The 15,974-nt window shown below is 37.7% G+C and overlaps 2 protein-coding genes across 13 annotated transcripts in view; one reads left to right on the forward strand and one right to left on the reverse strand.

The window, feature by feature from the left end:
- Nucleotides 1-15,974, forward strand: part of Nrm (neuromusculin) — a 427,671-nt gene that overhangs the window by 332,559 nt on the left and 79,138 nt on the right. For all 11 annotated transcript variants that reach the window (XM_072016774.1, XM_072016776.1, XM_072016775.1 and 8 more), the window contains one exon: nucleotides 11,816-12,000. In XM_072016774.1, coding sequence (XP_071872875.1) covers nucleotides 11,816-12,000 — 185 coding nt within the window. The remainder of the gene's footprint in view (nucleotides 1-11,815; nucleotides 12,001-15,974) is intronic.
- The window catches only part of Kar (monocarboxylate transporter 10-like protein kar), a 195,950-nt gene that overhangs the window by 33,122 nt on the left and 146,854 nt on the right, over nucleotides 1-15,974 (reverse strand). The window lies entirely within an intron of this gene.

A 15,974-nucleotide genomic window follows, 5' to 3' on the forward strand; every position in this document is an offset into this window, starting at 1 on the left:
CACGGCCACGAGATTAAAGAATGAAGAATCGGCGACGGCACCGTAGATTAGAATAATTTATCGCGGCACTGATACACGTTTCTCGCGTGCCTCGCCGCGAAACAAATCGTGCCGCCAGCTATTGCGGAACGAACACACCGAGTTAGCAGTCCTCCCGATCCAAAAACTTTTCCGCCGAACCTTCCATGTCCGCGCGAACTTTCCGGAGTTATATCCGGCCGTAGAACGACGGAGAGAAACACAAAACCGTCCATAACGACGACTAGATTAAGAGTTAAAGTTCCGGGAGGCTCGTTTCCCTCTCTTCCAGCCCTCGTTTCGCCTTGGTACTCCAACAGCTTTCACGTCCTATCGTTTTCTCGTCAGCTTCGAATAACGTTATCGAGGGGGAAGGAAAATTTTGATTTATGATAGTATTAGGACAGTTTCTGGGGGAATTCTGTTGACGTTTCCAGTATTTTATTGTTACCTGTTCGTAGGACGATAACACGGTCTTGGAGGAAAACTTGAACCGTGTAGATGATAAAATTTGAATAATAATTATTATAGATTTTAATCGCACTGCTGTAACGTGTAGTAGATTCTGAAATTTTATGTAAATTCATAGTTTCACATAAACGCAAGTGAATAAATCGAATCTGATTAAATACCTATCTTTTTAACAGATCAACTCCGTAGAACATAAAATATGCGACTTGTTACGTTTTTCTCCCATGATTCTGGCGTAGAATTCATTTTATTTTCAATCTATAGTACAGATAGATAACTTTGAAATCTTCTATATATAAAATTCCTTATAAATATTAATGTTATGTATTTTATCAAACTGACAAGGCAAAAGGATATTTAAACGAAGGCCATTATGCACGATAGAAAGGAAAATCCCTAATTATCGAAATCCTAGAATGTCTAAGAATAACAGACGAATATTAAGGAAAATCCGGATCTACCCAATTACGATTCTAAACGTCACATTCTGTGTAACTTACCGACGCGGATAGCTTCCACATAGGTTTAACGAGTAAATAATTTGACAGGAATAATTATGGTGTTCGAATAGGCGGGCGCGTACGAACTCCGTGCCGACGCTCGTTCCTGTGTAAACGCGAGACAGACGCGAAGCTTGCCTCGAAGGCGAATAAATCGGAACTTTGAGTCGAGGAAACCGGAGAGTTTGTCGTGTGCCGGGCAAATCAATTTTCCTTTTACACAGTGTCGTGGGATTATCCCGAAAGAAAGAACGGACGAAGGGACGGGAGACTTTGACGCGAAGTATCCAATACTCAGGAAAATCGCAAATGACAATTTGTTCGTCACGAGACGAACGCGTTTCGCTTGTCTTTGACACGCCAGCAAAGATCTCTGTCTTGTACCGTTGTCGTATCCGTTGCTAACGAATTTATCATTCCAATGCGATTTGATCGAAACGAGGATATTTAGATACGTATATCCTACTGTTTTTAACACTAATTAATATACATAATTTGTACACTTTCGAGTCAAGAATTAATGAAATATAATTGAAATTACGTTTTGTCGTATTACGTATTTTTAACGGAATAATCGGCGAAACATAAACAAATTTAAATGAAAGCTCGCAGGATGGATATTAAATCGGTAGATATTAAATTTACAGATTGCGTATTAGTATCGTGCGATTGTCGAACTATGCCGACAGCGAATTCGGTATAATCGCGTTAATGATTATTTATTTTATTCGTTAATGAAGGAATAATTTTGCTGCAGGTGACTCGTTGTAAAAGGGATGCTTGATTCCGTTTAATAATCGTTTCCGATTAAATTGCACGACGTGTGTAATTAACGATGTAATATTTAGATTATTTCGAATTTAATTAACAAAACCGGCGTACGCATAATTTAACATACGATTTCTGCAAGCCTTCGCGTTACGTAAACCGCTGTTCTTTTTTCCTATGATTATCTTCATTTTCATCCGTAATTATGTGTTTAAAATTAACTTTTATACTATCGCGTTTACGAATGTATAATCGATGCTGTTTGTAATCGAAGCTTGCGATACAAAAAACTATTATTAATTCATATTGGGATTGACCGAATGTTACATGAAATTATCGATTACTTTCATTGCAAGATTTAATAAATGTAAATTGGAGAATTTGGACACGATAATATTATTTTTTCGTATAAAATATATTAGCGCGTGTTACGACGAAACAGAATGTTTCACATAGAAATTTGTGAGCTATTTAACTGTTTATTAATAAGACGATCCAATTCATTTACGATTTAATTAATAATTTTTAGAATCTAAGGATCTTTAATAAAATCCTTTACATCTATTTATTATTATTCGCTATGAGAAGAGAATGATTTTAACAGTTAAAACAATTATTTAAAAAATAGTAGGTATAAGTTGAAAATGTTCAGTTCAGCATATACTTAAGTAATTAAATTTATTCTTCGTCAACTTGTCTTTCGTCACTATGTGCAAATATATACGTATATACATAACGGTGGTCGTATTCAAATTGTACAATGAAACTTGTTTCGAAGATAGTACTTCTTGCAGTCGATGGGAGCTCAAACTTGGTTTGTGAGTTTGCAGGAAGTTGACTGTGATGAAGTGAACTTGATTGGAAACCATCTTGAGTAAGTAGGAATTGACTAAGTAAGATTAACCGATGTCGACCGGAGACTGGTTTAAGTAGAATTCGAGCGAAACGAAAAGTAATTATATTATAAAATTCATGATACGTATATCGATCGAAGATGGCTAATTTCATTGCTAAATCTAATCTACGCACTACGAATCTTCTAAAATATCTGTTTCCCAATTTCCATGAGACATCAACGTAAATTGGTTAATTGCCTCTTTGCAAATCTAACGATTGAAAATCAAAACGACACTTAACAGAACGAAACGAAAATAGAAGATTCGATGTACATACTTGTGGCTGAGTATGTCCTATATTCGAATCTCGAACTACAGGATTTCCTGATCTCATATCACTCTAGAGACTAACAAATATAGCGCAACAGTTCCATCAAAAATTCTATTGGACGACATGATATTTCGTTTTATTCACGATCCCAAAAACGAGCCATAAAAATTAGCGTTCGTCGAGCTTTCCATGTCCAAACTTTCAACCTACGCGGTTTATTGATAGGATGCAACAAAGTTTGCGGCTGTTTTAACCGACGAAACGAGCAACACCAGCTGCTTTTTTGTTTCGCCTTTCATGGGCAAAAAATTGTATCCCGTTGGAAACGTCGCAGGATTTCTATCGATGAGAACGTTCGAAATAGTTCCAGGTGAATCTTGTTATTATGAATTTAACAGGCTCTCGATAGACGTAATTGGTATACGCGAAACATGCCCGGCCGCATCGTGACACGCTGTTTCCATGCAAACGACGCGCTAGTTTTCATACAACTGGCAATGGTGGTCGTGTTTATAAAGTCAGCGATTGCCCATAAATTACTCAAGATTACTAAGCGGCGTGCCAGACGAATCGACTACCAACAGCTTTAATCGCGCACGAATAATCATCATTTTTATCTGAAATTCAATGAAATGGCTCTGCATCGCCATTATCAAACGCATCGATAACCACCTCTCTTTTTGTGATGTATCAAGTGAGTCTCCGGTCGCTAATTATGGCTAGCTCGATATAATAATGAATTCGATTTCCAGTTTCTTCTTTCTTTCTTTCTTTCTTTCTTTATTTTTAACGAAGAATTTTTAGAATAACCAACGAATAGATCAACGAGTGATCTTCGTTTGTTTGGAGAACAGGGATTTGTATGAAGAGAAATGTTGTATTAGAATATTATAACTAAATAAGTAAAAATTTATTTAAAAAAAAAAACTATGAGAATAACAAAAATAACAGAAGAATCGAGATGTTCTTTTCAATTTTCACTTCATTCCACCTACGTTATACGGCACATTCTACGCATCTACGTTACCATACAATCATAGACACAATAAGAAAGCTGAGCGCTAGTTGCTCTTAAAATCTCGTCTATATTCAAATGGCATTATTTAATCAAAAGATACGTTACCTGCTAAAAAATAGCTTTGCTAAAAAATAACGAAACTCTCCATTTCCACTCGCTATTAACGATTCGCGAATCCATCCTTCGCGTTAAAGCCGTACTTTACATTTTCCACTGAAGTCCTACTAATCGTGCATCTGACGAATCGGGCAACCATCCAACCAACTGATTCGATATATAAATATACTATACACTATATATGAGCGGCTTACTCGCCAAAATCGATTAAACACAAAACAAAACGTAGAGAAAATCGGTGAAATTGTACACGATAAGACAAGTTCTTTGGCATTAAAATTTCAAAAAGTGGACTTAGCCACTTTGTCGTGTGAACGGCTCATAGTATATCAGCGTACGACGTAGCAAACATACAATTGTTACGTCCCGCGATCCGTAGCGCGAAAGTAAAATTGATAAATTCTCTTCAACCGATGTAATTTAAAACATTTATTCGAAACCGTGTTTACAGTATTTAAAGTGAAAGGCAGTTAAAGCCGCTAAAAGCTACATCTAACTATGTTTTTATATTATGTTTTTATAACGATATTGTGACAATTTAAATTGTAAACAAAGTCGGCAGTTGAACAAACGTTGAGGATCTTCCCAAACATTTTCAAAAGAAAGACCCTGACGTTTTTTCATCTCCCACGGATATAAATGTAGCGACTGAGAGAAGTCAGTATGAGAATATTTACCGTTCGGTTATCGAGTAAATTAATTACCGTTCGTCAGTTATCATTTTGTCTATCGAAGAATCAGCTATCATTTTGTCTATCGAACATTAATCCTCTCCCGTGCCAGTATTCCCGCACGTAGCAGGTTAGCCGAAAGTGGAGCTTATTGCCAGTTGCATTAAACGTCAGTTGACGCTACGTTCTCGTCGGCGACTAAATAGAACGTAACAACAATCATCGGAGTTGCAACAAATTCACAGCTCGTACTTTCAGGATGAGGAAAGAGATGTGTATCTCGGACGACGTAAATGAATCCAGAAGCGTAAAACAATCGGTCCGAGTGTCCGCGATCCACGGAGCCGATAAAGGGTCTGTTCAACCGAGCGGATGGGTTCTCACCTCGAAACTTGCCTCTCTTCCAATATCGAGTGGAAAGGCCGCGGAATGGGGATGGGTGTGGTGCGAATAAATCGATTAAGTAAGCCGCTTTTAACGACTTGCCGTGGATTTAAAGTCGAATCGCTGCAAGTGGTCGCGAGCGACGTATCTGCGAAAGTCTCAGCTGCCGGCACAGCTGGCGAAGTCAGGTTCCGGAGAAGGCCGGCTCGAAAGACACACACCTGCACGGAAGGAGAATGAGAGAGTGCGGAGTTTGCAGACACGCCGCCTCTTAGGGGCAAACAAGAGCCGGAAATCGCATCCCAGGACTTGGAAAACTCTGGTACGAAACCGCTTGCCAGTCTGCCAACTCTCCCAGATGCCTGGTGCCGCGGTCGTTGGAAAAATTTTCCACCGCGTTCTCGCCCCCAGAGCAAAAAAAATCGCCGAGGATAATTGATTGGGGAGCAAACAATGCTCGAGAGAGGAGGAAATGATCGATCGAGGGGACAAGAGAGGGGGAGAGACAGAGAGAGAGGGAGAAAGTTTGATAGGGAGAGGCGGAAATCTGTCCACGCTCGAGTGGTTCAGTATAGTCACCGAGTTTAGGGGTGTTAATATAGTCAGTCGAGGGAGAAGTGGTTTTTGACGGTCGGTGTAAGAGAATCATAAATGACGATTAGGATGGTGCGAGGAAAATCTTGTTGCTGAGCATAGATTTAGGGTTTGGAAGAGGAGGGAATAAACGATAAGTAGATCGTGGAGGTTTCTGTAAAATTCATAAACGGAAACGCGTTTCATCTTCTAAATGTGAGACCGTGTAATGAATACATTATAAATGTTTATGTAAAATTCACAAATACAAATGTGCTCCATCTTCTAAATATTAGAACGAGCGTTTCGTTTTGGATATTTTGGATATTTATTACGTTATGTTATTTAATTTAGCAATCTTCTCTCGATCTACGAGTAAACATCCAGTAATTAAATGTTCGTTTTGAATATCCATCTTAAGGAACAAACTTCCTGTATCATAGAATTATTATATAAAAAATATCAAAGAATTATATGAAACACGCCGGCAAAGCTACAAATCGGTTACAAAAGCCGATAGATTCGACCAATTACCGGGATCCACTTACAAAAACCAGCGTCACAATCCAGCGATCTGACGGGCAAAATCGAGGCAAAGAATAGCTCGAAAAGAGTAACTCAACGATCATGAAGAATTGTCTTTCAACCCTCGTTTAACTCTCCCTTTTTATGAAAATCACTTTCGCTTTTCTCCATTGTCCCGGGCAAATCGTATTACCTCCCGCGGAGAAATTTCTCTATTATTCTTCGAAACCGCTCGAGCCAAAGTCGATAAACCGTTTTCTCGATTCTACGTATACGCACACGTCTTTGTATACGAGTGTGAATGTTCCGCGAGGAGAGTTGCTTTCTGTAAAACCGTCGGAGCGGCGCAGCTCGTTAAATATAAGAGAAGGGAAAGAGCTAGAGGGGAAGCGGATCTTTGTCATTTTTTTCTTCCGCTTTCCTCGTGCTACGGCGTTTGTCGAAAGAAGTGGCAGAAGAGGGATGGAGTGGGAGGCAAAAGGAAAAGGTGAAAAGGAAAAGAGAAGGGGGTAAAAGAGGAAAAGTGGAGGACGCGGTTCAAGGCAAATGCAATCCTCGATATTAGATTCCCTGTTCGCTCTCTATTCCGGATCGACCGGTCTTTCTTTTCACGTTCTTGCCGCGCGTCGTTTCGCTGATTGCCCGTTCGCTGGTCTCGCTCGAGAATTATCTCCCCTGTAACCGCCTCGGGAAACTTACTTCCCCGTATTTCCCTCGCTGAAGAGCGTACTGAGATAGAGAAACGAGGATAAAGGACGAAGAGGAAAAAAAGGGGAAGAGAATGGCAAGGTAAGGAGAGAAAGTTCGTGCAGAGAGGAAAGGAGACCTGTGCCGAAGGATACTTGCACGTGAACTTTTTAATGTTTCTTCAGCGGTACAGGAAGCGATGCCGAGTACCTGGACTAAGTATCTCGACGGCTGCTGCCCGGAAATTGAGCTCGCGGCTGCCGAGGAAGAAAGGACGAATGGACTAAGAACTAGTTCGTTTCGGTAACCGTTTCGGTGATTACCGAAACGGGCGGATTCTTCTTCGTTATCAGTTTCGATGGTAGAGAAACAATCGTGGAGAAGAAATGAATTTATTAGCTGGACCATTCTTATGTCATAATTTATCGATGATATTAATTGAGATTTATCAACTGGACTGTTCTTGTATAGCAGTTTGTTTATGATATTAAGTGACGTTAGGTTTCAGTATTTTAATTACTTTTTTCAAATAAAGATCTGTGTAGGTTCTTGAATTATCATACGCTTAATCAAAGTAATTTTCTTCGGATCCTTCAGATTAGGTGTTATAATAAAAGACTGTTATAAAATAATTCTTTAGTAAAAGAGTGTTTGACTTTGTAAGACAGTATTACGATAAAGTTTTAATAATGTTGCTGAACTTAAGTATTTTTAATATAGTTTAAAATTATTAACGAGATTAATTCAAATATCCAGTTTTTAAAATGCCTGACAAGTTATACATTAGAGTTCATTTTTAATTCTTTCCAAGGGCTCTTATCTAAAGAAGTTGGTCCAATTATCAAAACATAAGTCTATTAAAGAAGAATATTTATTTTTCTGGTTTAGTATGTTACTATAATAAAAGAGAAATATTTCTTCGTCTTCATATGTAAACTTTCCAGCTCATATTTACCATTAGTTCGTTTACGTTCCTTTACGTGATCAGAAACTTCATTAAAATTAAATTGCTAGACATGCAAGATTGCATGGCATCAATCTTCTGCCAGGGGTAAAGCGAAGTAGTAGTTAACAATAGGGAGACAAGATGAGATTATCGTAGCTTGTTTGTTACTTGATAATTGGATTAGCCTTAATAACAGATACACAAAGCATTACTGTTACATCCTTATATCGTTTCGGCACGTAGTATTGCAAAAACTCAATAATTAATCAATTCGTACATTTTTTCGTTTGAAAAATATTATTGAATCGTGTTACAGTCGTCGAATTTTTATATCGCGATAAGTAAGATGTTAACATAAAATCGAAAGACAAACATCTTTTTATCAAAACGAACTTATCAGGTTTCCTCGTGTTTTCCTTCGTCATTTACTCTTCACACGAATAGCTAACAATAATTTTTACGACCAAAGAATTCTCTTTTTCTTTGTTTCAACTCGATATCCAGACAGAATTGGAAACGATGAGGAATTTCCAGCGGATTTCAGGCTTATCTCCATCGAAAGCCTTTTATTACTTGGATCGCAACGTTTACAGAGACTGGATGCAACGTGATCCACAAATTGCCACACGTTTTCGGCCGCAGTTCAATTACACGGACGGCCGCCGGATGACAAAAGTCGAGCTCTTCCCATCTACAACTTCTTCTCTCCATTTCCTGTGGGCCTAACACCACGAAACGAACGTTTTCGCGCTCGCTCGCCTACTTTATTTTTACGGCTTTTTCGAAAATCCTCACAGCGTGATTTTACGATTTATATAGCGATAGCAGAGTAAACGCTGCTCAGCCACTTAGAAATTTTACAACTCGCGCGAACGTGAGCCATACTGGCGAAATTTACGCGGAAATCCTCTCACCGAACGCTATGCCGTCATATACTCGCGTCTTTTGCTTACCATTTCTCGTCTTACTTCGCGTGGCTGGCTTTGAGGGATGGATAATTGGAAACGTTAATTACGATGACGTCTAAGCCTTGTAGATGTGTTTCCCACGTGTACGTTAATTTCAGGTGAAACGTAATAAATTATTGCGTTGAATTTTGAACATATTTCCCGTTCACTTATACCTATTACATTTGTCGGTTAAATTAACTCTTGAAAGTCGTATAACGTGGTAATCGGCTGGATCAGTTTTCATATTCTCTAGTTTTTGATGGAAGTATAGCAAATTAATCGTTCTAGTTAATTTAAATGATATGTAATATCTATGATAGCTATAACAAATCGAATCTTTTAACGAAACAGAAAAATCTTTTGGTAAATAAATAGATTCGCAATTTATTTGATAATAAATTAATAATTGAAATAAATTCACAATTAAAAATGAGACAAGTAGAAATGCGTGAAATATCGATCATAAGACTTGACAGCTTCGAACAAAGGTATCAAATTGAATAAAACTTGGTAAAACAAAAAAATGTACAAAACCTGGTCCTGAATTTATCATCAAAGGCGAAAGAAAACGCGCACGTGTCTATAAACGCGACAATATCGGCAATAATCCCGGGGAAGAAAATTTCTCGAACCTGCCAATCCCTTGTCGACCGTTTCAAATGCGCGTATAATTCCGGCACAGTTATAAAAACGTATCCGCTTTGAGGGAATTACAAGTAAAAATTGCTCGATCGAAGTTTCGTGGTACGGGACGCTGTCAAATCAGAGGGCCGAATAAAATGCAAACAGAAAAGCGGCAGACCGTTTAATCGAGCCAAGGCAACGAGGGAGAAAGGAAAGGGTGAAAGAAGGCAAAAACGTAACGAAAACGTAACTGGTATCGTAGGTGGAAATAAAACGTGGTCGTACGTCGATTGATTCGTTTATTGAACAGCCGTCTGTCGCAGACTTCGGTTTCTCCAATTATCCAATATGTCGCCCTATCCTGATACTCGGTATCTTTGGACAATTCTGTTAGCTAGAACAACCCCCATTCATAAATTCAAAACTCTTTTTTCAACGTTCCATACCGATAAAACGTTGGATTTTTTTTTAGTAACCATGTGCAATATTATCGCATAATAGAATTAAGTTCGAACTTTTTAAGTGATAATAAAGTTTGAAATAGAGTAGAGCTTCTAATATTGCTTATCGCCAGATTTAGAATTTTTTTTTTCATTTATGGGAAACCGAAGGATTGATTTTGCGTTTAATTTTCGTTTTAATCTCATCTTCGATCAAATTGATACAATTACTTTCTGCCGGCACTTTAACGAACATTTGTAATACTTTGCGCCTTTACTTGAGAATTGATTCTTTACTCGCGTCGTACAATCGCTGATATGTTTTAAAATTCCAAATTGTTTATAAAGATGGGAGAAATGCATAGAGACTTGCAAATTGAGTCGAATGATGACGGTGAGTGAATATTTTAGTCTATGTGTCGAGGCAAGTGCTCTTAAGAATGGCTAATGCATCGGAGAGGAATTTTGGTGAACGTAGTAAGCAGAGCTAGCACCGAGGAAATTTCAGAGAGAACATCTGGTTGAACCTGTTCCTGGAGTAGAAAATGTAAATTTGAGAACGAGAAAACGGATGGAAATTCGTAAAAATAACACTGTTGTCCGGTCCTTTGCAGCGATCCAGTATTTTGTTACGAAATAAAATTCTCGCGATCCAAATCTTTCAGTCCTATAACACAAAATTAAAACCGAAACTAATATTTCGTAGAAAAAGTTTCAACGGTTTATGCAAAATACAAAGACTCGTTGAAAATGTTCGTTTCTGTAGATGACAATTATTTCAAACTGACTATAAGTAAGAAACTAAGAAATCAATGATAATAATTGAGCTAAGGAATTCAACTCATATCGCTAATACTTTTCAAAAAGCTTCTCAAAAGTTTGACGGGAAGAACAAAGTCTGGCGTGAAGAATGAAAATCTCAGATAGAAATTCCTTCGAATTTCTTGATGCAACTTGACTTTCTGATTTTCCAGCACTCCTCGTCCACCCATCGAGTTTTCCTCTTTATTCAACCCCCCAGCTTCTCAATCTTACCCCATCTCTTCGTGCCTTACAGCTGTCTCACCTTGCAGCTTGCACCACCTTTATATTATTCTTATAGAAGATACAAGATGCAGACAGCGGCTCAGCTTGGATATTGCATTAGATCGTCTATACTAGACAGCTCAGCCTGACACTGTATTTCTCTGTGTACATGTGTACACGTGTTGCTGCGTACACTGACACGTAACAAGCATAGAGAACGTGTCATGAATCAGTTGCGACCACGAGTTCGCGTTATATGAAAAAGGGCGAGAGGCAAAGGTGTATTACCGCCAAGTTGACGTAACACGATAATTGGATTTTCTGAATAACACGTTCCTTCTCGGGGATCATCGTTTATTTTCAAACGAATTTGCTTCTCTTTTTGTCTATATTAAGGTTTCCTTCGGGCAAGTTTATGAAAGTTTGTGGGTCGAATGATACGTTGATTTGATAGTAAGTAAGGTTCTCTTGGGGTAGTTTAAGGGGTTCGTGAAAATTTATGTGTAAAAAAAGCGCGGCGGACCTGAATATTAAAAGAAAGCGAACAGGATATTTAAAGTAGCAAGGCACAAATATACGAACATTTGAAAATTCGTAAAGAAGGCAGTTTGAAAATATAAAAATTCGAAAATTTGAATGTTTTAGTGTATCGAAATTTGAAAACTTGAAAGCAAAGAGATGTAAAAATGTGAAAATTTCTACATTTTAATATTTGAAGATTCGAAAACTTGAATGTTCGACGGTACGAAAATGTTAAGGTTTAAACATTAATTAAATCAATTTTTCTTAAACCTCAATATTCCTGAAATTCTAAATATCTTCGATTATTCTTAGATATCTTTACACGCTAAGAGCGCATTTTCCTCTGTCTTCTTCCCTTTATCTTCCCGCAAACTCTTAAATATCTCAACAAAACGACATCTTTTTCAGTTCGGCCGCTGAAGATGGATTTGAACGGGGTGGTGGGCCACGTGGTGCAAGGGACGAGAGTTATGCTCGAATGTACTGTGCTAGCAGCCAGGCCGGCCGCGAACATCACCTGGCAAAACGGTACCGAGGTTCTGAACGAAAGTAACGACAGAATTCAGATACAGGAGGCGAAGGTCAAGGAGAATGTGAGTACTGACTTGGAAACTTACTAAGCGTCACTGTTTCGAAATTAACGCGACAATACGATGCAACTATTCCCTTTTGTTAATTCTTTGTTCTGCTCGCGTGCAAGACACAAATCTTTAAAAGGAACCGCACTGTTATTCTGGAAGACGTGATTCAGTCGTTATAATCAAATAGAAAGCAAGGAAGAGACATAGAATAATAGATAGGAGCTGACAGTAAACTCCAGATAAAATTGCTCGATAATCCGCGATGAACTCACAAACGTAATACATTTTACTTTTACCGTTGCTGAGATTATTTAACATAGATTAATGATTATAGAGTTAATAAACATTGAAATTATTAGCATACGATTGAAAGTTATTAGAAAATAAAGGATAATCTTTTCCTTAGATTTCGAATATCTAAAGAATTTTGTGCATCGTTGGTAATAATTTTAACATACTTTAATATTCTTCGTTAAAAGCAAATGTATCTTTTAACGACTAAAAACTTCTTTATTAAAGTTAATATGCATTTATAGTGATTCGATATATCGTTATATCATTGTCCTTTATCAAAGAAATTTTCAATTTCACATTACCTTATATTATATTTCCTTTCGTAAACACCGTTCTAAAAAGGAGTCGATCCTTTTCGCTAAATCACGTCGCGTAAATCAGCTTTGAGTTACATTACTATTTCATAGGTAAAATTTCTTAATGGCGTTTCTTCTACGAAGTTTTCTCTTTTATCGAATGGACGATTGGCGAAGTGGCGTTAACGCGTCTGGACGTCAGCTCGAACGCATATTTTAAGTAACAAAGTGCCGTACCAGCTATGTAAGTCGACTTGATGTCTCTTGCAACGAGTTCACGAGCAATAAACTACTTCGGCCAACGAATAAACAGAATTCGCAGTTGGTGCTACCTGAAGCGAGAAAGCAGTTATTCAAATGCAGTATATTTCGCGCGAATTTCAACCCGCGATTCCTTCAAACCGTTCGACTCGAATTAATTCGATTAGACGCGAGGCTCCAGTCGTTCGCCGAGGCATATTCCCTTTATTTTCTGATCGAGATTTTCATTACTCCGTGAAAATTGGAAACACCACGCTTTATATGCAGAGTATAACTTCGCTTCACCATGACATCTCTCATGAAGTGGAAGAGTTCTTGATTAACAAATGAAAGTAGACGTTGTACGAGTCTTTGTACATTTATGAGATATTTAAACTAATACTCAAAAATATAAAAAGTATTTTAAAAGTAAACTACTCATTGTGTCTTTTATGGGATGTAACAATTATTTACGTAGATTTCATTTCTTCAATCGTACTGAGAAAGATATAAATATGCAGTTTTTATTATTACAATACGTAATTTGTATCTAATTTTTCAACTATCAAATACTTAATCTTAAACGAACTCGATCAATTGGCTTCTATGTAATTTAATTGAATCGTGTAAAGTTTGTGTACGAACTAATCAAAAATATCGAATTTCAAGAGTAAATACCTTTTACTATTGCACTATTTTGTGACGTTTGAAACACTCGACACAATAGGATCAAAAGCAAAATACTAGACAGATAATCCACATACGTGATATTTGCGTTGAAACCGGTCTTTCGCGCGATAGAGTTATTTAATCGATCAATCACTAATACATCAGAGTAACTTGATATCATGACACAAACATCATTTTCACCACGGCCACTGGTTCATTGTAGCAAATTCGATCGGTTTAACTTCATTATTGTTCTCGTCACATAGCGTCATTAAGTCAAACGATCCTATACCTATGTCCACTAGAATGTAAACCATTGGCAGCTTGTAAACCTTGTATAGCGCTAAAATCATGCAACTTTGATTTTAAGTTGGACGCGTGAAATTTCAGGTAATCGGCTGACGATTATTCATACGAGCGTACGACGATACAAAATCAGGTATCGCTTGACGCGTATGAAAAAGTAATTTCACAGATGAATACGATGTTGCAGGCTTGTCGCATCGGAAAATCATTATACGTCATTTCGTGTAGCATGTCACTGTAATAACGCGTTCACGTACCTATAGGAGAATCTGTACGGCTCGCCACCATCATAAATCCATTATGGCAATATCCGCGGCTATAAAGTCGCTTCAACTTTAGATGGCTGAATAAGAAATCGGATCACCTTATTTAGTCGTCCAGCTCTTTCTTCTTCCTTTTCTTTTTCCTTCTTCGCTTCGCTTTATTTTCTATTTGCTTTCTTACGTTTCTACCTTTTTTAAATAAATAGGCTGCGATATACGCGAAAAACTCTTATTACGAACGATTACTTCTTAAATGCAATCCCATTGATTCTCGCTTATATTTTCTTCTCAAATTTTCAAATACCTTCTTTGCGAAAAATACGAAGCGCACGAAAAGCAGTAAAATCGAAATACATCGAACTATTTATATTTTAATAACATCTATTGGCAAATACGATTTTCATTTCGGGTCATGTCGGTCCGAGGAGAACGGTAAGATTCAAATTGTTGTTGAACGCATTGTTTGTAATTTGGAATTTATTTGTAAGCTATTTTTAGTTGAAATTTTAAGGCTATTTTATTTCTATGTTTCATTCGCACGATGAAGATGATCTAGCTCGAGCTGAGAACCAACGAGCGTTAATCGTTGACCCAATAAAGAGCTAGGGATTACGTTATCGCAATTATATAGATTTAGATATCTAACGGTCATCGTTTCGCGTGCAGCCACGTACGCGTCGCGTCGTGGTATCATAATTAGCATCGTTTACGGAGTAGCTGATTATGGCACCGGTGACGTAACGATCGAGTCGTACGGCGGTGGTATACGTGGCAACAGACAGAATTTACATAGGGCCGAGCAATTACATGCCGCAAATGCTCGCCGATGCAAACGAGCCGCGACGTGTATGCGAGATTAAGCGGATCCGCTTGGACAGCTTCGATCCGTTTCGTCCTTCTTCCCGTCTTCGACCTATCCGAATTTATGGAACAGAAGGTGCGAGCAATTCGTCTTCAGCGAACTTACAGTGAATATAAACGCGTTGAACAGCCGAGAAGTAGCAGATATTTCTCCTTCTCTACTTTCACGTAATCATTTCGCTTCGCGTTTCGGTAATGCAAATTTCTAAATCGAAAATATTATAATTAATTTTTATCCGCTTATAGGAAGTTTGAAAGTGCAAAATTGCGCAGAAGTAACATAATATAGAAAAATATATTTAAAAAATGGGAAGTACAGAGCTTTCTATAATATCGCGAGTAATATAATTTTTTTATCGAGATTTTACATTTTTAATTATATTGTCCGGAACGTTCATCGAATATCGGCAACCAAATGGCGCCGTTGGTTCATCGAGATACAGTTTCGTTGATGTTATGAAAAGAAACGATGGATTCGATAAACGAAATGTTAGTTTCGGCGATTCATGAGTTCGAAAGATACATGACAGGTCGTGTCATGAATTAGAACGTGATAAACCATTATACAGATCGTGTTATGTTTTTTTTAGTTGCCAAGTTGAAAAGTAAAACGTTCTTTTCACGTTGATAAAATAGCAGATCCTTTTCTGCTTCCATATACTGAGCTAAAAATTTTGAAGAATTTCATATTTGTTAAAGTTTCACCATTTAAATATTTCTGCTTCTATACAAATCGTTATTGTTATTTCAGTTAGTTCTCCTTTGGTTTTGTTTTGCTCGAATAATTAATCGGTTGCCAGACTCGGAAATATTCTTCTTTAAGTAATTCAGGCAACAGTTCTTCTGCTAAAAAGAGAAAACCCTTTAAGATGCTGTTGGCATTTAAAAAAATCGTCAGAATTCAAGAAACAAGAGCAAAAAGCTTCTTTATAACGAGCGTTACAGTTGCAACGAGAGATTCTTGATCGTTGTTATAAACTAGGAGTAAGTTTTAATTAACTGTGACTGGTAATTGAATTAGACCGCGCCTGCACCTACATCACGGCGCCACCCACTT

This window comes from Bombus fervidus, chromosome 14 (assembly GCF_041682495.2).
Source record: "Bombus fervidus isolate BK054 chromosome 14, iyBomFerv1, whole genome shotgun sequence".
Classification (NCBI taxonomy): Eukaryota; Metazoa; Arthropoda; class Insecta; order Hymenoptera; family Apidae; genus Bombus; species Bombus fervidus.